This window comes from Saccopteryx bilineata, chromosome 5, assembly GCF_036850765.1.
Source record: "Saccopteryx bilineata isolate mSacBil1 chromosome 5, mSacBil1_pri_phased_curated, whole genome shotgun sequence".
NCBI lineage: Eukaryota > Metazoa > Chordata > Mammalia > Chiroptera > Emballonuridae > Saccopteryx > Saccopteryx bilineata.
The window spans coordinates 157,001,141-157,026,018 of record NC_089494.1 but is presented as its reverse complement, the minus strand read 5'-3'; the positions used below and the strand labels follow the sequence as shown (position 1 = coordinate 157,026,018).

Sequence of the window (24,878 nt, the reverse complement as noted above, 5' to 3'; positions counted from 1 at the left end):
CTGGGAGGGGCAGGGGTTCTGGAGTGCTGATCATGTTCCACTTCTTGGTCTGAAAATACATCAAGCTATACTGTTATAAATGCACTTATCTCTATGAAGACCTCAACAAAGTCGTTTATTTTTAAGTGAGTATGTATATTTTTAAGAGTATACATAAGTGTTTTGGAAAAAAGAGGGGTTCCTGTGTCCTCAGCCAATCCTATCCAATACAAAATCATTAGCTCACACAAACAGGTGCCATGTCTTCTAGGCCGGCTTGCCCCTGGGCACTCAGTATACACTTGCTGAATTAGCTGTTTTATCTTTATATGTGCATGTGCTTGTCAAATGCGTTAGTGACATAAATAAGGCAAGACAGCATACGCTAAGAACATAGCTTCTGATGTCTGACTACCTGGGTTCCAACCCTGGCTACACTGCTTACAAACTGTGACTTGGAGTAAGTTACTTAAATTCTAGAATTCTGTTTCCTCAGATAGAACCTAGAAGACAAGGAGGAGAATAACAATCATAATAAAATTGTGAGGTTTAAAATAAATAATCCATAAGGAGGGTTTAGGACTATGTCTGGCTAATGGCAAGCATGTGTGTTTGAGTGCGTGTATCAATATACTCATTATATATGGCATTTTAATGATATTATCTGGTTTTTACCCTTCTAATAAAGAATGCACAACTTAAAGAACACAAACATATAACAGGTTAAATAGTTATTTTTCACACAGCCTGAGGACTTAAATATTTACAGGTCTATAAAACAATCCTACATACGAACATTTGCAAAACAACTTTTTGTATACTGAGGTTACAAACCATGTTACCAATCCCTGGTCTACAATATGCCTTAAAAAAACCAAGAGGCCAAGAGCCCTTCCAATTAACTATGTGGTGTGATGTGTGTCTTCATTTGGGCCAGTTTACCCTTAAAATCATGACCTACTCTTCAGTCCAGAGAAATAATGAACAGATGTGCAGAAAAACATATTAAATGAAAAGGTTTTTTATGAAGTGCAGGTAAATTACAACTAACAGTGCCATTTCATGTAATTCAGGTTTAGTCTGTTGAACCGATACTCCCCAAACACAATCTTCTCCAGCACACTTCATAGCGTTTCTGAGCTAAGGTTCTAAGTTTGAAGATAGAAAAACATGAATTAATATACTGTGTAAAGACACCTCGCATCTGATCACTAAACTCATTTCAGATTAATAGTTTTTAGAAGATCACAAGGGGAAGGGTGGAGTTCACAGTTAATACTGACCAGACAGAGCATAAGTTGCTTCTAGTGTTTTCCTCCAGTAAAAGCTCTACAACAACACGATAAACCTGTTTTCCAGGCTGTGAACTAGCCAAATGATGCATTTTATTTGTCCAGTGTTTTCAAGAATTAGAAAAGAGAATGCCTGGAGGTAAGGCCTGCTGCCCCAAGCAGTCCCGGAAACCCCACTCCTTCACCTGAGCCAGGCTCCCGGGATACTTCAGGGGTGGGAAACAACATTGCAGTTATTACAGAACAAGGGAGTCAGATACACTTGAGTGTGAACTCTGATTCTTCCACTGTGTGATGCTGGGACTTACAGACTCTAGATAGCCTACTTGCTTATCCTTAAAATGCTGCACCAAAGCGTGATGTTACTAAGTGTGAGAGGCACTTAACCCCAGTGTAAGCAATCAAGCATGAACCAGTCAGAATCTCAAATGTAGATATGATGGGCTGAATTGTGGCTTCTTAAGATTCCTTTGTTGAAGCACTAACCCCCAGTATCTCAGAATGTCAGTGTATTTGGAGACAGGACCTTTAAACAAGTGATCAAGTTAAAATGAGGCAGTAAGGTGAGCCATGACTCAAACTGACTGGTATTCTTATGAGTCAGGGAAAGAGGACACACAGAGAGACACCAGAGACACTCACACAGAGGGAAGACCATGTGAGGAAACAGCGAGAAGGCAACCATCTACAAGCCAAGGAGAGAGGCCACAGGAAAAACCCGCCCTGCCTACACCTTGATCTTGGACTTCTAGCCTTTCAAACCGTGAGAAGCAAATGTCTATTGTTTAAGCCCTCCAGCCTGTGGTATTGTGTTTGGCAGCCCTAGCAAACCAATATTATATTATCAATTGTCTCTCTGTCTTTACCAACATCTCAAATCCAAAATACTCTTTCACAGTGGTAGACCTCACACACTGATGAAACATGCCCCAAAGAGAGCTGGAAAATGCACTGACTAATCAGCCCCTCTCTATTCAGAAGCTCCTGTGCCTCAAGCAGAGGCTTCAGGCCTGCACTGCAGTTATGAAATACCCTAATATTAAAGGCTGCTATGAGCTTCTTAGATAAAGTAACATAAAGGAGGATTTCTCTTTACCGGAAGAAAGAGGCATGACCAGGCGAGAGCAAACTGCCCAGGCAGGAGTGAATGAGGGGGCCTGTGGGCTGAGGAAGCCTGAGAAACCAGAGGCTCAACACTGACCCCTGCTGGTCAGGTACTTAATCTACATGGACTGTTCCCTGACATTTTTAATAATGTCATTTAATTTGGTCCTGTCTCCAAATACACTTCTCTTTTGCCTTAATAAAAAAATAAATCAACCTGCACAAACCTGCTATTCAATGAAGCAACAGACCTTTATATAATGTAAAGAAATCGATTCTAGTTTCTGCTTTGTAATGGTGATCTCATATATCTAGACTGAATTTCTTTAAATCAGGATCATGTAAATTTATGAAAAGAAGATCCAGGATCGGGTTTTCAATTATTATCCGTATCAACTCTAGCACTGATGACCACAATTAAAAGCTGGCTCTAATGGCAAAGCAATGGATGCTATGGTTTCTTATGATTAAAATATAACTACTCCTGACCCATTAAATAGCTTACAGTTTTCTTAACATAGCAAATACTGATTTATCACTGGGTAATTTAAAGATTCAACAGAAATAAACTCCCAAAGACTCAGTTTAGATCATGCCCATCACAGGAAAAAAAAATCAATAAATAGCTATTAGATGACATACAGTATCTTAATTATTAGTTTAAAAGTTGCAAGGTTTTATGTTGTCCATCATCCTGAACAGACACAAGCACACCACAAGCACTATCCTGTGAAACACCCTGCTGTCCTCTGCCCCTCCCACTGGCCGCGGCTCTGAACAGTGGCCATGGGGAGCCACTGTTCTTCCTCCTGACCCCATCACGCTGACTCGCCCACCTGCCTTCTCCCAGGAAATCTCAACCAGGTGAGACAAGAGGCTCCAGGTGCCCAGACACGATGGAACAGTGAAACCAGCAGGTGAAGACCAAGGGAGGAGTGTCACAACCAAGTGCCAAAAACTGAAGAAACATTGTTTTGCATATTTTATACAATCATGTAAGAGTTTAAAATATTAACAATAGTGAATATAAGGACTAATATTTACCATGATATAGACCAAATGTTTGTGTTTTGCCCTAAAATCATATACTGAAACCTAACCCCCACTGTGTAATGGTATTAGGAGAGGGACCTTTAGGTGGTGATGAGGTCATGAGGGTGAATTAGAGATTAGTTACCTTATGAAGAGACACCAAAGAGATCTCTTGTCCTTATTATCATGTGGACACAATGAGACAGCTATCTATGAAACAAGAAGTGGACCCACATCAGACACCGAATTTGCCCATTCCTTAACCTTAGACTTCCAGCTTCCAGAACCATGAGGAATAAATTTCTGTCACTTATAAGCCACCCACACTATGGTACTCTGTCACAGCAGCCCGAACAAATGAACTGAAACATGTGAGACAGTATACGAGGCACATTACAGGTCATGACTCCCAGCATTCTGAGGTAACTACTCTTACTATTTCCATTTCACAGAGGAGAAACCTGAGGCAGAGAAGTTAAGTGACTTGCCCAAGGTTAGACTGCTAATAACAAAAAAAGCTGCTTACAAAAAAAAAGATGCCATTGAACCAGTATGTCAAATAATTAAAAAACTGTAAAAGGTCGTATATTATTAGTTTACTTACATGAAAGGGGTCACAATTTTTCTTTATTTTAATTTCCTACCTGGATGAAACAGTATCAGTTTTTACAAGGTCCCAAAATCAAAGGTTGAACACTGAACAGTTCTATTGTGTTCTTGAAGGTTGTGAACTCTTCTTCCTCTGGAAGTTGAGAAGTCTGTGGCAGGGACATGGGCTACGTGTCCCCTCACCTGTGATATCTTTCCCTCCTAACTCCCCTGAACTCTTAACTAAAGCGACACCATCCTTCCTCAGTCAACTTGCCCCAAGCACAATGCCAAGCACCGAGATAACAGAACTGGGCCCAGAAGAATCACTTACACCAGGCAGGACGGAATGGTGAGAGGCCCTCAGAGGAGGTGACACAAGAATGGAGTCACGTGGATAGATGAGCCGTTCTTTCCTTTATAAGCGGTAAGAGATGAGGGAGGGAGGGAGGAATTAACTGGAGAGAGAAAAGGGCTTCCCAGGCCAAGACGCTGCAGGTTTCAGATCACAAAGGTGGACACATACAGGCAACAGGAGTAAAAATAAAAACGGTCTTAATGAAGATCACAGCTAAGGACATGGTCTTCCCAGCTCTTCCATCTTTCCCCCAAAGACAACCCACAGGCACATCTCAGAGACACCGTGCCTCTGGTCCCAGACCACCACTGTGGAGCCTGTACCACAATAAAGCAAGTCATCATTTTTTTGCTGCTAGAGGGTCCTTGCTTTCAATCTGTAAAAATATACAGCTGTGAAGCACAATAAAATGAGGTATGTCAAGTAGAGACAATAATCATTCTCTGTCTGTGCAAATGAACTATTCCCCATGTTTAATCTCAACTCTACTCCATAAAAACTTTATAAAGACAGTTAAATGTATGTCTGTAACTAGTAATTCCCAACACAGGTGATTACTTCCAGGTTTAACTCGGCTTTTGAAACTGCCATCCCAGATAACCTATGAATACTTTTGTGGATTATTTTAGGGTCCTTTAGAAAGGCCACTTCCTCCAAGGCAGGTTATTTTCCTTCTTTAAGATTGATCTGAAAGATATTTTAGTCTAACCTGAAGAAAATTAGTAAAGGCATGACCACACAGAAAGCAATCAACTTGAAGAGATTAAACCATCAAAAAAGACTTAGAAATAAGAAAAGTCTTCCAGGCTACTGACGGGATTCTGGGCTCCCGGAAGCTGATTACAAGACCCTTCAAACGTGACTTTATCACCCAGGTGAAGACAGCTGCTGCGTGGCAGTTTCTGCAGTGAAATGCCTTTAATAAAAAGAACTGATGTCATCACTCTTGGAAGCCTTAAGCTGTGCAGATTACATGTCATATAGGGGGGAAAAAAGAAAAAATGAGGGATAATTAAAAAAAATAGCAATCTAAATCTCTAAAAACCCTAGGCAAAATGCCAAACCCTAAAGGTCCTAATAAACCACAGAAAAGCATCAACATAGGACACAAATATCTCGTTCAGTCTAATTAACCAGGCTATTCTTGGTTCAGGCCTCTATGGTGGAAGTGGTAACATCCGCGGCTTACAGGCTCCACCTGGAAGTTCCTATTAATAGTTAGCATCTCGGCCTGACCTGTGGTGGCGCAGTGGATAAAGTGTCGACCTGGAAATGCTGAGGTCGCTGGTTCGAAACCCTGGGCTTGCCTGGTCAAGGCACATATGGGAGTTGATGCTTCCAGCTCCTCCCCCCTTCTCTCTCTCTGTCTCTCCTCTCTCTCTCTGTCTCTCCCTTTAAAAAAAAAAAAAAAGTTAGCATCTCATGTGCACACACTCAGTAGCAGGCATAGTACTCAGCAGCTGACATATATCAGTGCGTTTAGCACTAAACCAATGCTACCAAAAGGGTATTCATGTCTCCATTAGACAATGAGGAAACTGAGGCTCAGAAAGTTTAAGTAGCTTCTCTCAAGTTTCACAGCAGTAAGTAGAAGACAGAGAATTTGAAACCACCCTATTCAACTCCCAGGCCCCACTTATAAGAACTGTATGTACTCTTCTGCATTTCAAGACAGGATCTGACCATATACAGAACCTAGCAGAAAACTCTAAAACCTGTCTGCTGGCTCTGGGAAGTTTTCTCCGTCAGAGATCTTTTGGTGTCTGGGCTCCTGAAAACATTTTTTAAAAGGAATTTACTGTCTCAGAGGAAGCGCTGTGCTTATAAGACAATCTCTCAAGCAGAAAGATGGACATTTCATACCATGATACTAAGTACAAAACCTTCATTCTTATCTTCAGAACTTAATTCTCACTTATCTTTTGAGAAACTGAAAACGTAAGGACAATGAAGAGAAAGTACAAGACAATTACCATTCTCTGTCCATGCAAATGAACCATTCCCTGTTTTTAGTATCAACACTAATCCATAAAGACCTTATAATGATAGTTAAACTGTTTTAAGTAAAGGAATATGGGACTTCTTATACTAAATTAATATAACCACATCCAGTATTTTAATATATAAAATATCAAAATACATGGAGTAAGCATTATGTGCACTACTGATAAATTCCAGCTGATGAATGGGCTCCTGAACGCATTCTGGAAACCTCCGGGCTCTAGAGTCCAGAAGTAAGGGAGGCAGAGCAGAAAGCAGCCACTCCTTGGATCCACACACTGCAGAGGCCAAATTCACTTCCACTGAACTCCCCAGGAAATAGATTCTTCCTTAAGTTACTTCTCTAGGAAATTTTAAGAATGATCTTACTTTTTGCCACTTCATATTACACAGGAAACATCTTTTTCAGGAAGCCAGTGGATATCTTTTCGTCTTCAATAGAAGGCAATGCCTCAAAGAGATACTGCAACTGAACCAAAATAGCTACACCACTCTCTCTTCTTATAATTACAGAAAAAAATCCTCTTCAGAGCTGACAAGTATAACGTTTTTGTTTTTTTTTGCTGAAAGCAATCTCCTTCTTCAAGCCCATGAATAAAAGGGTGCCCAGGGGCAGAAAGCCATGGGGCCAAGAATACAGCAGAGCGAGGCCTCCTTCTGGCCGCTCACCATCGCCTCCCTCTATTGCAATGATCATGAGGACCACAGCAGAGCCAGGCAGGGGCAGCTCAGGACACATTCAGATCCACAGGTGCCAATTCAGAACCAGAGACATCTGTTCTGCTGCTGCCACCCAGAAGCCATCACCACTGAGAGATACCAATACGTACCAGGAGGCTGAGATGCTAATTAGTACAAAAGCTAAGCTTAATGGCAGGTACCTCCCTAACAGTCACCAAATGCAAAACACCTACAATTTTTCATCTTATTTTTGGAGACGTACTAATGGCATCAACCCCAATCTCTGTCCCAGGCACAGCCATGGAGTCACAGTAAATATGACTCTGCTCTCTCCATACCTAACGACCAATCCATCACCTTTGAGGGTCTCTTGAACCTCTTCCACTCTTCTCCAGTGTCACATCCTGGCCTGGCTCTCATAAACTCACAGGCCTCATCCATCCTTCTTTCCTTCAATCATCAAACATTTTTGAGCACCTACTGTGTTCCAGGCAATATTAGAAAGAAGGCAAATATGAACATTGCATAGCTTTAGCCCCTCCAGTCTCCCTGTGGGGCCGAGAGACATCTAGATTAAAAACACATTATAGTCCTGTGTAACAAGAGTCATGAAGCAAGGGATGTCTAACTTTATAGAAGTGAGGGTAAACTATGTCAGCTGATACAGACAGGCTTTACCTAGGCTGTAAGGTCTGAGCTAACTCTTAATAAAAATATTTTGGGTGAAGAAGAGTAGAGAGGGAGCAACGAAACTTGTAAAAGGCATACAAACCTGAAGGTGTGTGCCCTGGTTCAGGAGGGCGATGAGGTACAATGACTGGGATGCCAAATGTAAGGAAGGGATGGGAGCTAAGGTAGGCTGTGGTCAGACTCAGGAAGGCCTTGCATATCACGCCAAGGAAACTGGAGCATTACTGTTGGTAATGAACGACCAGGAAGTGTTTATGGGAGAAGGTCCGGACTGAAGACACATTTAGCCTGAAGAGTGTTTTGTTTCACCTTTATAAAGTATTTTTCAAATACTGAAATTAGTTGCCAGCTTCTAAAAATTAGTACATTTCACCTGGATACTTCGTTTCTTTTTTTTTTTTTCTTTTTCTGAAGCTGGAAACGGGGAGAGACAGTCAGACTCCTGCATGCGCCCGACCGGGATCCACTCAGCACCCCCACCAGGGGGCGACGCTCTGCCCACCAGGGGGCGACGCTCTGCCCACCAGGGGGCGTCGCTCTGTTGCAACCAGAGCCACTCTAGTGCCTGGGGCAGAGGCCAAGGAGCCATCCCCAGCGCCTGGGCCATCTTTTGCTCCAGTGGAGCCTCGGCTGCGGGAGGGGAAGAGAGAGACAGAGAGGATGGAGAGGGGGAGGGGTGGAGAAGCAAATGGGCGCTTCTCCTGTGTGCCCTGGCCGGGAATCGAACCCGGGACTTCTGCACGCCAGGCCGACGCTCTACCACTGAGCCAACCGGCCAGGGCCTGGATACTTCGTTTCTTAAAAATAAAATCCAACAACACTGAGCCAATGTCCCCAGTTGGTAACAACTGTTTGGATCTGGGTAGCAGATGGGATACTGTACTTAAGAGGTTCATGACCATCCTCACCTGGTCCTCACAGGCCTTTGAACTTGTACATCCCAGTTTAAAGGACGGAATAACACAGAGGCTTTTGTTACAGAAAAGACAGAAAGCTGTGACTAAACCACAGGGGCAGTAAACCTGGAGGCAAGAGGAGAGTTAGGAAAACATCTGTAACAGCACAAGCTGGGAATAACAAAAGCCTGAACTAAACAGAACACAGACCCAGAAAACAGTAATGAGTGCAGAGGTGTTGAATGGACTTGGGCACAAGGACACTTAACACATAACATTTGTATGGAATTTGTTCACCGGCCAAAGACTATATATTAGGAGAAAAGAAAAATGATTCAAAAGTTATTTTCAATAAACAAATTAAGTGGCTATTAAGTAAACTATGTGAACAAGCCACCTGAATGCCATAAATCAGCATAGACAACTGCTGAAGTACAGCCGGTACCGTCTGAGCGATTTTTGTCCTGGTTCGCATGCTCGTTTCCCAGACAAAACAGAACAAATCCTGACTGCACCCTTTCTGAGCTAAGATCTTAACAAGTGGTGTTTACAAGCAGAAGGCGGAATATAAACCATTACAACCTCCAACATCATGACCAGCAGTTACTTGGAAAATCTATAAGTCCTTCCAGCTCCTCCAGGGGGAAGGCCCTGACCGAGAGAAAACTCACACAGGCCGTTGACATCCAGCATGTTGGAGATGCCGCGGTCACTCATGTCCACTTCCGGCTGGTTCTTCTCCCGACTCTCCTCCACCAACTTTTTCAGAGACTTGGACATGATCTGTACCAAACGACAACAACAGAGCACGTGGGTGAATGCAGGAGGGTGCAGGGACAGAATGGAGAGAGCACCGTCTGGCACTCTCAGTTTTCCCCTGGACCTGGAAAGTGGGCATCAGCGGGCAGGGTCCGGGTGCACGGAGGATGGGGCGCGGCAGGGGAGTTAGAAGGGTCCAGAAACCCTCCGGCCAAGCAGAGACAAGCAAAGTCACGTGCAATGCCACAGACACTCACCGCGGAGAACTGCACCTAGCAGGTTGGGCGTGGAAACAACTGGCTGCGGCAGGGCGGACTCTGCAGTGAGATACACTCCGCCCGAGCTAAACGGGAACTCGAACAGGGAACACGCCCTGTCCCGTCGCTCGGCGCAGGCGCACTCGGAGCCACGCGCAGCACCCCGTCCCGCCTGAGCCGCACCCTTCCCAAATTAGGAGAACAGTTTACTAGGCATTGCCCGGGGCCGAGGCTCCGCCTATATAAGAACGTGTATCCCTCATCCGGCCAATCACGTCCGTCTTTAGGCTTCGAGACCCCGCCCCACCCGGAGATTAGTCCATTCACCTGGAATCCGGTTTTGGGATTTCGATTGGACTGGAGTTTGCGCGAGCGCACTAGGGTTAGCGCAGGCTCAGTTCTTAGGTAGAAGCTCAGAGTGCTGTGGGCGGAAGTGGAGAAGCCTAGGAAGTGACTGAAATTAGGGGTTTTAGGAGGGGCTAGGTTTTAGCCGGGGAGGCAAAAGTAAATTTTTCTGTGTCCCGTCTGTATAGCCGTGAGTCTCTTATTCATTATTGTGTCTTCCGCTGTATCATGAACTCCTCGAAGGCAAGAACTGCATGACACTGGCGGGGTTGTTCAGTTGATTAGAGCATCCTCACGATATGCGGACGTTCCTGTTGAATTCCGGTTAGGACACACACAAGAATCAACCAGTGACGGCATGAATAGGTGGAACAACGATAATGATGTCTCTCCCTCTCTTTCTCTCTCTCTCTCTCTCTCTCTCTCTCTCTCTCTCTCTGTCTCTGTTTCCCTCTCTTTCTAAAGACCAATTAAAAAAAAAAAAAAAAAAAGACAAGAACTACATGGTGGTTTGTATGTCCCGGCCATGGACCTTTGTCTCACATGAAGAGAAAAACACCAAAATACATATATGACTTCTGTTTTCTAATATTACACTTAAAATTGTTTCATGTTTTATTTTGCCTTCTATTGAATGACGATTTTCATTATACAATTTTCATATTTTTTACTAGCAGTTTTAAGTGCATTTCTTTTTCTTGTAACTTTACCTGGCAGTTTTACATTCCTCTCCATTGCCCAAATCCAATGAATCATCTTGAAGACTAGGAACCCACTAACTTACCACGGTAACTGATTCGTCCTGTCCTTCCAGCTAAGTGGTTATCTGATTTCACTGGGTTCCTAGCTTTCGACCAACATCTCTGTACACATTTTCCTGGATTACCTCTGTTTACTAAATTATGTTCCCTCAAGCAGTGATCCCCAACCCCCGGGCCGCAGACCGGTACCGGTCCGTGGGCCATTTGGTACCGGTCCGCAGAGAAAGAATAAATAACTTACATTATTTCCGTTTTATTTATATTTAAGTCTGAACGATGTCTTATTTTTTTTTAATGACCAGATTCCCTCTGTTACATCCGTCTAAGACTCACTCTTGACGCTTATCTCGGTCACATGATACATTTATCCATCCCACCCTAAAGGCCGGTCCTTGAAAATATTTTCTGACATTAAACCAGTCCGTGGCCCAAAAAAGGTTGGGGACCACTGCCCTCAAGTATTCCTTTTTATGTGTGTTTATCTAGTTCTTTCCCATTCTTGCTGCCGTAATTCTTTCTCTACCTGATGGTTCTTGGTTGTGCTTTAATATTCCACTGTATTCAAGCATGAAGGTCTAAGCAGATTTTTCTAGATAGCTCGTATCATCGATTTTCTGTTGCTGATGTCTATTTGTCTCACTCCTAGGACAGCATTAATTTTCCCTAGGCTATTTGTTAAATTCTTTAGAGGTGACAACCTGCTGTTATTTCTGCTTGTAATCACAAGACTGCCTTTGCTGTTGGAGGGAAATGGTGAATTGTGAGCACCAGCTAATATTGTTGTATTACTTCTGATCTCACTTTCTTACACTGCACCTACCAACCACACATCCAGAAAACACCTGGAAAATTGATTCCCAATTCTGCATTTCTCTCTTGAAATTATTTTGGGCTGTAATTTCTTTCTTTCATTTGTCAGCAAGCTTCCATTCACACCCTATTCTCTAGAAATTGTTTTCACTCACTCCCTTGTAATTCTCTTATTCTCTTCACTTTACCAGTGCAGTTCTTTATGAAATGTGTCCCTAAGTTCCAGATTTTTATAATATGGAGACTGAGCCAACTTCATGGGTATGTCACCTGTGCAGTAACCCAAAGCTCCATTCCTAGATGGACCCCACACTTGGTTTAATGCTCTGCTGTCACCATCTTGAAATGTTTAATAATTTTTAAAACATTTCCTTTTGCACTGAGCCTTGCATATTATATAGCCAGTCCTGCATGAAAATGTATTTACCAGAGTTTAAATCACTTCTGCAACATCATTGCCAAGAGTTCTGCTTACATATAGTCTATGCTTCAGTATATCTCCTTAGGAGAGATGTACTACCCCCACCCCTGGGCCAATCACAGATAGAGTATGGAAGATGATTGGTCTACATAAGGCAAACTAGATTATGGCAACTGCTAAATTCACATAAATTGCTATGTAAATCTTTAATTTTCAAAATGCCTTTTTTTAATACTCTAAACTGTATTATAATAAACTACTTAAGTGATATATGTAAAGTTGCCAACTTAAAACTTTAAAAGCAAAATTTTTAGCCTGTGGTGTAGTGGATAGAGCATCAGACTGGGACGAGGAGGACCCAGGCTTGAAACCCTGAGGTCTCCGGCTTGAGCACGGGTTCATCTGGTTTGAGCAAAGCTCACTAGCTTGAGTTCAAGGTTGCTGGTTTGAGCCCAAAGGCTGCTGGCTGGCTTGCAGCCCAAGCTCACTGGCTTGAGCAAGGGTTCACTCGCTCTGCTGTAGCCCCCCGGTCAAGGAACATATGAGAAAGCAATCAATGAACAACTAAAGTGCCGCAACAAAGAACTGATGCTTCTCATCTCTCTCCCTTCCTGTCTGTCCCTATCTGTCCCTCTCTCTGTCTCTCTCTGTTTCTGTCACCAAAAAGAAAAAAGCAATTTTTTAAATCAAATATACAATTATTTTTCTTTCAATAATTTACCCTATTAAATGATAGTCATGGGATGACTTGTGGTGTCAGTAAGTTAAAAAATAATGTGTTTTCTTCTATTAACACTATTTTAAAGCTATATCTCTTAGTTTTACAAAACTAAACTGTTAATTACATTAAAATTTTTCTAGGTCATATAACAGTGTCACCTTTTTAAATAATTTCAATAGATCAATGAACACATTTTGTCTTTGACTGTCAACATTTAATTACTTCACACCTAATCCTTCAGGTCTGATGGGAGGCTCTCAGGAAGTTGCTGAGATAAGAATTATAGCTCTGTCACTCAAGTTTTATATAACTTTTCCATTCCTCATTTTTCTCATCCGTAAAATGTGGGTGATGGTTCTTAGTATTTTATTTCAGTGAGTGGTATATGAGAATGATGCCAGGCATAGAGAAAATACCTAGATATTAGTTCCCATTTTTCTTAATAAAATTAATCGTGTTAGTGTTCCTTTGGTAAATGGTTGGCTGATGTTTATCAAAGTCCTTCCATTAAGTGGAGTTGAAATTTAATAGGAAATTATGACAAGTAGAACTCATATCTTAGGCATCTCTTAGCCCCAAACTATCATCAGCCCCACCCATCCCCTGGGCCATTCTTCACAAGAGTACCTGAAGTGCCAGGAGATGCCACTGGGCCAAAGAGAAACTGTGTTGGTCTCTTGCTGAGCTATTCCAGCCAGTTCCCTGAAGGCCAGATAAGGGCTACTTGGATCAGACATGGATAGACTTAACCTTAAAAACCAAAGGCATGAGCTCTGCTTTTTGTGCTTAGGTACAGTTGTATCAGAAGAGAGAAAATCAAAGTAGGGGGGAGATCAAATGGTAGATGGAAGCCTGGCTTACCCCCACCACACATACACTGCCAACTCTGGGTTCTAAGAGCGTGGAGAGGTGGGTATTGCCAGGAGAATTGTATCAGAATGGCCACCAGGTAATGCTGAAACAGGGTCCTAAAGCCCCCTCTATATTGGCATTAGTCCTTTGGTGGCTGGATCATGAGGAGGCTGGTGGAGGAGGTGTTGTCAGGGTTTGGCTATTGTCACCTGCCTTGCACCTTCTCAAACAGGGTATCTAAAGTTCCATTCTTACCTGCAGAGGGATGGGGTTAGAAGCTGACCATGAGAGTTTCTTAGTTCATTGCATGATCAATTGCAGACAGTAGACATTTCTTTTTCTTTAAATTTGTGGTTGTTTTGATTCCTTTAGTCCCGCATGGAATATTAGTTTCCATTTACTTCAGACTAAGACCTTCCTTTCCCACCCCCTCAAACCCATGTATTTTGCTCTGAACGTATGTGCCCTGATTTATCAATGTGACCCCATTAAAATTAATTAAAAAAATGAAAAGAAAGCCCATGTGTTTTGCATTATTGCTTTGAGGATTCCAGCATAGCTTGAAAGCAGCATTTTGGTATATCTCAACATTTTAACAACCAGACTGCCTATACCACTGTGAACTAATTGATTGTTAGTTCTGTCCAGGAGTCTGAATGCTAATAGTGGAGTTTCATAGTGGTGCAATTTAGGAACAAGAAAGTTATTACTTAGCCACTACATCTAGGAAGCTGGCTTAATGTAAAATTTCACCAGATAAGGAAATTGAGGATTTTTCCTCAGGACTGGCTCATGAAATCAGGCATGATAGAGCTAGGAAGTAGGCTTTTTGAAACATAAAGACAATTTATGAAGTTGTATGGTTGTTTTGTTCACCAATTTATCCTCAGTATGCCTAGTACTTGTCACACAGTAAATGTTCAACAAACACTTATAAATGCATGAGTTAACTAAGTCAGAACCAGAAGAAATGAGATGAGACTTACTAACGAGAGATTACATAAGCTTTTATATATAAAAACACTTTAAAGACTCCACTAAAAAGACTGTTAGAACTAATAAATCAATTCAGTAAAGTAGTAAGATACAAAATCAACAGATGGAAATCAGTTATATTTCTATACACTAACAATAAACTATCTGAAAGAAAAATCAAGAAAGTAATTCTATTTATAACTGCATCAAAAACAATAAAATACTTGGCAATAAATTTAACCAAGGAGGTAAAAGACTTGTTCACTGGAAACTATAAGACAGTGATTTTCAACCTTTTTTGAGCCGCGGCACAGTTTTTACATTTACAAAATCCTGGGGCACACCACCTACCAAAATGACATAAAATAACACTCTAACACAGTACATATTATACATATAGTTAATAATATAGTTTCTAAATGTATTTAGTGTGAAACCTGGGCCTGTTTCAATGAACACAAAAGGGATATCCTGGCAGGAATGATAGAAAGACACACACGAAGCTCTTCCTCAACAGTTCTCAGTCTCTCTCTGTTTTTAGTTTTTATCGCAGTCAAGCTTGAGAAGCTCAGCTCACATAGATATGTGGTTGAAAACGGGAGCAATGTCAAAATAGTTTTGTTGGCCAGAATGGGGAACTCCTTGGCAACAGATAACCAAAAACTGTCCAAAAGAAGATCAGCAAACTTTAGCTTTAAAGTTAGATAACATTGTGATGCATTGTATATCACCCTCTGCGGGGGCCTCTTTTAAAAAGAGAAAGGTCAAATATCTATATACACCATCATAGACATAACCAGCTGAGGCTGAGGCTTCATCTAGTCGTGGCAACATTTATCTCCAGTCCTGTCCAGGATTAGAAATCGGGACCATGGGGAGGAGTAGCAGCTTCAACTACTCGCTGCGGCCACACAATGACAAGTGCGTGGCAGCCCAAGCGGGTACCTTCCTGGGTGTGGATGAGAGGCAGCCTACTATTGGTTCATCGCTAGTGGTCAGAATGAATCCTAGAAGGTGATTGGTCAGTGAGTGTTCCCTGTGCCTCCACTCTTCCTGTCGCTGATAGTTGGAGGGATTGTGAGGGGAATGTTTATGTTCGGATGGAGGCAGCTGGCGGCGGGCCGGATAAATAGCCTCCACGGGCCGTATCCAGCACACAGTCCATAGTTTGGGGACCCATGTTTAATTTCACCACGGCACACCTGACCATGTCTCACGGCACACTAGTGTACCGCAGCAGAGTAGTCGAAAAACACTGCTATAAGATACTGATGTCAGAGATTCAAGACACAAATAAATAGAAAGATACTCTCTGTTACTGAGTTGGAAGAATTAATATTGTGAAAAATGTCCATACAAACCAAAGCACTCTATAGAGTCAATGATGCAATCCAAATAAAAATTCCAGTAACATTTTTTCACAGAAATAGCATAAACAGTCACAAAATGTGTATGAAACCACAAAAGATCCAACATGGCCAAAGAAATCCTGAGATATGATAAAGCTCGATTCTTCTGAAGGTAACAACAGAGTAGGTAGAAGTTATACTCACCTCGTCCCATGACCAAACTGGAATTACAACTAAATTATAGAATAATCAGCCTGAATAACCAACTGAAGACTGGATTAACAGAAGTCGTATAACCGAGGATTTACAAAAGAAGCCACATAGAGACTGGTAGGAAGAGCAGAGACATGGAAAGGGCTTGCCATGCACCTATGTAAGGAGGTAGAGAATATGGAAGGATATCTCAGCTGCAAAGGGCCCCCTGAGGAGCATGGGATCTCAACCTCATTCCAGGTTACCCAGCCTAGAGCATCATAGCCATGGGGGAAAGCCCATATAACATTGGTTGTGAAAATAGGTGCAATTCTGTTCACCAGGATAAGATGGGCGTCTGCTACAAACCCAAGTGTCCTCTTAAAGGGCAAATGCACGTCTTATTTTTGGCCATAAGGCAGTTTAGAGCATACTGGCATCACATAGAGAAGGATTACATGTGTGTTCTCAAGGAGAGAGTTGAAGGGACAGCCAATAAGGTCCCTGTGCTGAGTCCCTCACCCACACTGTACACAGACGCCATCTTCCTGGGTTGAGCACTCCCTTCCGTAGAGCACCAGCATGAGGAATGCCCTACCCCATCTTCCTGACTCCTTGTGATTCCACCCTGCTGAGCTCTCACCCTGTGGAGGAGTCTGCTGGCTGTGGCCTGTTTGGGCCTGCAGTACAGACACCCTGGGAAAGTCCTTGAGGAGGTTTGGGTGGACTCAAGATGTTGAAAATGGGTATGGGGAGAGACTGAGCTATGTGGTTCTTGAGCAAAGGCCGATTTTCCTTCCACGCTCTGGCTAGAGTTGCCCTAACACAGAAGATCACTAGCCAAACCCAAATCTCAGTTGCTTATTTCTACAAACCAACACCCTTCAGAGGAGATTACTGGCCACAGACAGCCTGGGTCCACTCTACAGGTTTTCCTGGAAGACTTTCAAGGGGGCTCATGCAGACTCAGGGGATGGCAGAGTGGTCAGCAGGTAAAGAAAATCTTGGAGTGCCTTGGACCTTTTACTGAACTGCCTCTAGGCTCAGTGCTGGTGGAAGGATAATTGATCCAGAGCTTGGCCCTTTCTACATGCACCCAGGCCCAACAGAGGAAGCCACAAACTATGGATCTTTTTGTAACTCCAGATAAGTAACTTAGGTCTGGTCACAGGCAGTGCCTAACATTGACCGATGCTGGAGTCCCTCCCATGACTTCCCAGAATTAACATGCCCAGTGGCTGGCTTCAGACCACAACAGAGCATGACCTCATTAGCTTCAGGAGCAGCACTCTCAATGGGAGATCTTGGCAAGTAACAGACGTTGCTGGGTGAATTTTGCTTTGTAGCTTCAGCTCCTGCTCAGCAGCTCATACAGTACGGTTGGGGTCAATCCTCATAGTCAGCCAGTCTGAGGGTTGACCCCACCCTTAAGGGGCCAACAGAAATCCAGACACAACTACAACAGAGGGCCCACATAACCCACACAAGGGACATTTCTGAAGCATCCAGCTCAGGTGATCAGAAAGACTGTGCCACTGAACCCCATCAGACACCTACTATATAAGGCCACCATACTAAGGCTGAGAGACATAGTGGATCTAATACACAGAAACACATACACAGAAGTAGCCAAAATGAGGAGACAAAGAAGTATGACTATATGGTCAGTAACAGCAGGCACCATCACAGCCGCCTGGCCAGTGCAGGTTCAGTTTTGATTTGGGCAGACAGTAGGAAATCAACAGAGCTGAAAACTGGTGATCCATTTTTCTTTAATCCTAGCTCATACCTGGTGACGAGAATATACACACAGTGGGAAACACTTCCCTTTCCATTCAGGGCTCCCAAAGCCACTGACTCGCCTGAGTTTTCCTAGAATCATAGGCTAACTCTTTGCCCATCTTATTCACTTCTGTTCTCCATCTTCTTCTCCTACACAAACTAACTTCTCCTTCCCCTAATCCACCATTTTGGCTGCCTCTTCCACGTGGCTTCCCTGCCCTGCCTCCATGGACTCTTCCTAAAAGGTAATCACTCTCCCCAAGAATAATGTGGTCTCTCCCCCAAATGGCCTCCTAGTTCCTCCTTTTAAAACCTTTTGGCACTAAAGCCCTCCCTCAACACACATTAACACAACCACACCCATCCCAAGCAAGAAGAGCAATAATATTATCACCTAAGCAATGGCCATCCACGTGGGCAGTGCCATCTTTAACAAAATGAGCATAATATATCTTATCTGCCCAACAATGACCCAAAGAAAGGAAGAGGAGAAATCTCCAGGAAAAAACAACAACAACTAAATAAAATGGAAGCAAGCAAACTACCAGATCTAGAATTCAAAACAATGATTGTAAGGCTGCTCAATGATTTAGGGAAATAATGGATGAATTCAGTGACAAGTTAAACAAAGAGATAGTAAGCATAAGAAAATACAAAGAAACAGCCAGTCAGAAATGAAGAATATGCAATCTGAAATGAAGAATACAGTAGAAGGAATGAACTGCAGGTTAGGTGAAACAGAGTATCAAATCAGTGATATGTAAGACAAAATAGCAGAAAACACCCAATCAAAGCACCAAAAAGAAAAAGAATTTTAAGAAATGAGAACAGCTTATGCTTGACCAGTGGTGGCACAGTGACTGGAACATCAACCTGGGACACTGAGGACCCAAGTTTGAACCCCTGAGGTTGACAGCTTGATCATAGGCTTATCCAGCTTGAGAACAGACTTGCCAGTTTGAGTGTAGGATCACAGACATGATCCTATGGTCACTGGCTTCAGCCCAAAGGTCACTGGCTTAAAGTCCAAGGTCACTTCTTTGAGGAAGGAGTCACTGGCTCAGCTGGAGCCACCTGTCAAGGCACATATGAGAAACAATCAATGAGCAACTAAAGTGATGCAACTATGAGTTGATTCTTTTCATCTCTCTCCCTTCTTGTCTGTCTCTCTGTCTCTTTCTCTCTCTTTTACTAAATAAACAAACAAGCAAACAAACAAAAAAATACCAGTGAGGACAGCCTAAGGGACCTCTAGGACAACATCAAGCATAACAACATCCACATTACAGGAGTACCAGAAACAGAAGAGAGAGAGCAACAAATTGAAAATTATCTGAAGATACAATGACCAAAATTTTCTCTAACCTGGTTCAGGAAATAGACATACAAGTCTAAGAAATGCAGAGTTCCAAACAAAGTGAACCCAAAGAGTCCCACACCAAGACACATCATAATTAAAATGACAAAAATTAAAGACAAAGAATCTTAAAAGTAGTAAAAGAAAGCAATTAGTTATATACACAGGAACTCCCATAAAATTCTGCAAAAGAAACATTTCAGATCAGAGTGATTGACATGAAATATTAAAGTGATGAGAAACAAGAACATTGCCCTAGCCAGGTGGCTTAGTGGATAAAGTGTCAGCCTGGTGTACCAGAAGTCATGGGTTTGATCCCCAGTCAGGGCACATACAAGAAGCAATCAATGAATACACAACTAAATGGAACAATCAAGTGAAACGAGTTGATGCTTGTGTCTTTCTACCTTCACCCCCCCTTCTTCTCTTTCAAATCAATGGAGAAATTTAAAAATAAAAAAAGCAAAAACATAAATCAAGACTACTCTATCTAGCAAGGATATCATTAAAAATTGGACCAGGCTGTGGCGCAGTGGATAGAGCATCAGATTGGGATGCAGAGGACCCAGGTTTGAGACCCCGAGGTCACCAGCTTGAGTGCAGGCTCATCTGGCTTGAGCAAAAAGCTCACCAGCTTGGACCCAAGGTTGCTGGCTCGAGCAAGGGGTTACTGGGTCTGCTGAAGGCCTGCGGTCAAGGCACATATGAGAAAGCAATCAATGAACAACTAAGGTGTCAAAACAAAAACTGATGATTGATGCTTCTCATCTCTCTCCATTCCTGTCTGTCTGTCCCTATCTATTCCTCTCTCTGACTCTATCTCTGTCCCTGTATAAAAAAAAAAAATGGAGAAATAAAGAGCTTCCTGGATAAAAAAAAAAAAAGGTAGAGGAGTCCATTACCATCAAACCAGTATTACAAAGAATGGTAAAGAGACTTCTTTAAGAAGAAAGGAAAAGAAAAAAGAGGAATATAATTATAAATAATAAAATAGCAATAGCACATACCTATCAATAATCATTTTAAATATAAGTGGACTAAATGTTCCAATCAAAAGACATGAGGTAGCTAAAAAAAACAAAGAGATTAATCCAAAAAGAGGCTATAATCCTGATTAACATTTATGGGTACAACATAGGAGCACCTAAATATATAAAGCAAAGATAGACATAAAGGAAGAGATTGAAAGTAATACAATCATAGTAGAAGATTTTTAAAAAGAATAAACTCAAAGTGAATTAAAGAATTAAATGTGGCCCTGGCCGGTTGGCTTAGTAGTAGAGCGTCAGCCTGGTGTGTGGATGTCCCGGGTTCAATTCCCAGCCAGGGTACACGGGAGAAGCAACCATCTGCTTTTCCACCCTTACCCCTCCCTTTCTCTCTCTTTCTCTCTCTACCCCTCCAGCAGCCAGGGCTTGATTGGTTTGAGCTGGCCTTGGGTGCTGAGGATGGTGCCTTGGCCTCCACTTTAGGCGCTAATAAAAAAGAAGTGGCTCGGTTGCTAAGCAACAGAGCAACAGCCCCAGATGGGCAAAGCATCAGCCCTTAGTGGTTTTGTCAGGTGGATCATGGTCAGGGCATATGCAGGAGTCTGTCTCTCTGCCTCTCCTCCTCTCACAAAATAATAATAATAATAAATAAATAAATAAATACTTACATGTAAGACTCAAAACCATTAAAAACCTAGAAGAAAATATAGGCAGTAAAAATCTTGGACATTCTCATAGCAATATTTTTTCTGATGTATCTCCTTGGGCAAGGGAAACAAAAGAAAAAATTAATGGAATTAAATCAAACTAAAAAATTTTTTGTACAGCAAAGGAAACCATCAGCAAAATGAAAAGACTATGCCCTGAATGGGAGAACATGTGCCAATGATGCAAAATTTGTACTGCTCAACACCAAAAAACTCCAAACAATCCCATCAAAAAATGTGCAGAGAACCTGAATAAATATTTCTCTAAATGGCCAATAGACACATGAGAAGATGCTCAACATCATTAATTATCAGAGAAATGTGAATTAAAACCACACTGAGATATAACTTCACATGTGTCAGAAAGGCTATCATTGATATACCAACACACAAGTGTTGGAGAGGATGTGAAAGAAAGGGAACTTTTGTGCACTGTTGTTGGGAATGCAAATTGATGCCACCACTGTAGAAAAAACTCTGAAGGGTTCTCAAAAAATTAAAATGCTGTATGACCCAGTGATTCTACTTCTGGGTATAATCTGAAAGAATATATGCACCTGTTCACTGCAGAATTAGTTACAATAGCCAAGATTTGGAAAGAGCCCAACTGTGCATCAATAGACGAATTGATAAAAAAACAATGGTCCTTATACATAATGAAATATTTATCCACAAAAAAAAAGAAAGAAAAAGAAAGAAACCTTAGCACTGTGATAGCATGTATGGATGTAGAGAGTATTATGCAAAATGAAATAAATCAGAGAAAGGCAAATACCATATGATTTCACTTACATGTGGAATCTAAAGAATGGAAGAAACAGACAAAACTGAAACAGACTCATTGATCAGACTGATGTTGCCAGAGGAGAGGTGGGTTAGTGGGCTGGGTGAAAAAGGTGAAGGGATTGAGAAGTACAAATTGATAGTTACAAAATAGTCATGAGGTGTAAAGCACAGCATAGGGAATGTAGTCAATGATATTGCAATAACTATGTATGGTGCCAATGGGTACTGGAAATATCAGGGGGTGCACTTTGTAAAGTATATGATTGTCTATCCAGTAAGCTAATACAAAATAACATTAAATATGAATTGTGATTAAAAATAAAAGAACAACAAAGCTAGAAGCATCATACTTTAATTTCAAGCTATCTTGCAACACTAGAGTAATCAAACAGTATGATACTGGCATTAAAAACAGGCACATAGATCAGTGATACCGAATAGGTGGCCCAGACACAGGCCCCCACATACATGGTCAAGTAAGTTTTGACAAGGGTGGCAAGAACATATAATGGGGAAAGAACAATTTCTGCAATAAATGGTGGTAGGAAAACTGGACAACCACATGCAGAAGACACTGGACCTCTATCTTATTCTACTTACAAAAATTAGCTCACTATGGATCAAAGATTTAAATGTAAGACCTGAACCCATGAAACTCCTAGAATAAAACGTAGGAAAAAGACCCTTGATATCAGTCTTGATAATGAATTCTTGAATAAGTCACCAAAAGCTCAGGCAACAAAAACTAAAATAAACAAGTAGTACAACATTAAACCAAAGAGCACTGCAAAAGAAACCACCAATAAAGTGAAAAGACAACTTACACAATGGGAGAAATATTCCTTTTTTTCAGTTATCAATTTTGAAATTGTGTAATAATATTGACAATACAGTACATTCTTCAACTTGGTATATGCACCTCCCAAATATTCTAATGTGCCTCCTGGGAAAGCACGTCTGACTGAAAATGGTTCTTGTTAGGTACTGTGACTCTAATGATGTCATCTAAGATTAAATCATCCTTTATTGTTTGACAGCTGCATATATTAATTTTGCTTTCAGATAAAACTCCTACATCATTTCATAGGTTATTATTGTTAAACTTTCTTCATATTCTGTAGCTTTGTGATTCATTTTTAGATAGAAGAGCTAGATAGTATATCAACCCCTATCAAATTTCATCCCGATAGTTTTAGTGCACTGTTCCTCCGGCTTTGATGGTGCTCTTCATTGCAGTCAGTGTTTTATTTTTTTCCAATAGCATGTCATCTATAAAGTTGATATATCTATCCATAATGCAGAGTCAAAGGAAGCAGGAGTTTTTAAGGTAAAAATATCTTATTTATGGGGATCCCTGCTCTGTGCAGAAATAATTTCCATGGCGTTTGAGTATAAGAGTACAAGAAAGTAAGGCATTCCCGTGGCTTCTTTCATTCCCTTGGTCCCATGTTCTTAACAGGCCCTAACTCTGCATATTTAACAAAGTCTCTTGCTTTGTGAAAGGCAGCAGAAAAGTTTATAGAAGTGCCATTCAACTATTTTTAATTTTACATATTGTATCGTTACACTAGCAATAGACAATGGTGGTACTTATAGAAACTAAAGCAGAGAGAAGTTCTTAATTAGCAGAACTAAATCCAAATGCAGCAGCTTGGCTCTGAGGTTCTGTCCCTGAAGGATTTATATACTTCATCAAAATGTAAAAATTCAACTTGAAAACATGTATCTTATAAGTGAAAGACTAAATTTTAAAAATTAATACAGCATCTTGTTTATTATATCTTCTTTGACATTCACAGTGAAAATCATACCTTTATTTTATCATTCACTTTTGAAAATATACAGCACATATGCCATCATTTCCAATTCTTTAGGGAATTTTAGAAAATTTCAGTACAAATATTAGGATTAAGGATGACGAAGCTACAATCCACATTTAAAAAATGTACAAATATTGATTCCACACATACTCTGGTGAAAACCATAGATGTTACAGTTATTTCAGTGGCACAGGCTTGGATCACGGATCAGGATGGCAGAACTCTGTCTTGGCTGATGTCCAATGGCCCCTGAAGAGGAGCCAAAGAGCATTGTGTATTTAGCTGTCCCAAGTTAATTGGATTGCTGATGGGCGCACTGCATACTCTGCATGAAATTCTATGAAGACCCGATTTGAGGAGGCCACAAAGGGAGCTATGTTAGTGTCCTAAAATTGAAAAAGAAAAAGAATTAACAAATTATATTTTTCACAAAAGTTGTACAGTCTTTGAAAGATGTTAGCATAGTAAAAAAGTACTACATTGCCTGACAGGGCAGTGGCGCAGTGGATAGAGTGTTGGACTGGGATATAGAAGACCCAGGTTCGAGACCCCGAGGTCACCAGCTTGAGCGAGGGCTCATTTGGTTTGAGCAAAAAGCCCACCAGCTTGAGCCCAAGGTTGCTGTCTCGAGCAAGGGGTTACTCGGTCTGCTGAAGGCCCGCAGTCAAGGCACATATGAGGGGCTAATCAATGAACAATTAAGGTGTTGCAATGCGCAAGGAAAAACTAATGGTTAATGCTTCTCATCTCTCCATTCCTGTCTGTCTGTCCCTGTCTATCCCTCTCTCTGAGTCTCTGTAGAAAAAAAAAAAGTACTACATAAAGCAGTAAAGAATTTACAGTAAACTGTCACGTATGTCTAGAAGTAATCTTGCTCAAAATCAATGTACATGCATTATGAAAGAATATTGTTGTAGTTAGGGATTGAAGGGAAATGTGGTCCTTTGGATATTGAGTTTCCATTACTGGGGATGGGGAGTAAGGTTTTAAAATTGAATGATAACTACAAAATTTTCAATCTACTAAAATCTATTGAATTCTACATTTCAAGTAGATGAATTGTATAATACATGACTTATATTTCAGTAAAATTGTTATTAAAAATTTGATTTCTAATTCAAGTTCCTAGGTGGCACTTTAGTCGTTAATTGATTGCTTCTCATACATGCCTTCAAGGGGGCAGGGGCTTCAGCTGAGTGAGTGACCCCTTGCTCAAGCCAGTGACCTTGGGCTCAAGTTAGCAACCTCTGGGCTCAAGCCAGCAACCACGGGGTAAAGTCTGTGATCTCATGCTCAAGTCAGCACCCCCGTGCTCAGGCTGGTGAGCCTGCACTCAAGCGGGCGACGTCGGAGTTTTGAACCTAAGACCTCAGT

The 24,878-nt window shown here is 41.5% G+C and overlaps 2 protein-coding genes across 3 annotated transcripts in view; both read right to left on the bottom strand.

Annotated features, from left to right (window-relative positions):
- The window catches only part of RSU1 (Ras suppressor protein 1), a 213,845-nt gene extending 204,025 nt beyond the window's left edge, over positions 1–9,820 (bottom strand). The window contains exons 1-2 of one of the 2 annotated variants that reach the window (XM_066280979.1): positions 9,638–9,820; positions 9,293–9,404 (exon numbers count right to left, since the gene is read on the bottom strand). In XM_066280979.1, the coding sequence (XP_066137076.1) occupies positions 9,293–9,401 (109 nt within the window). In that variant the 5' untranslated portion in view covers positions 9,402–9,404; positions 9,638–9,820. The remainder of the gene's footprint in view (positions 1–9,292; positions 9,405–9,637) is intronic. The other variant, XM_066280978.1, reaches the window with a different exon arrangement.
- A 12,208-nt stretch (positions 9,821–22,028) lies between these two features.
- Positions 22,029–24,878, bottom strand: part of CUBN (cubilin) — a 324,233-nt gene continuing 321,383 nt past the window's right edge. Inside the window, exon 67 of the mRNA XM_066279340.1 lies at positions 22,029–23,890. Within this exon, the coding sequence (XP_066135437.1) occupies positions 23,783–23,890 (108 nt within the window). The 3' untranslated portion in view covers positions 22,029–23,782. The remainder of the gene's footprint in view (positions 23,891–24,878) is intronic.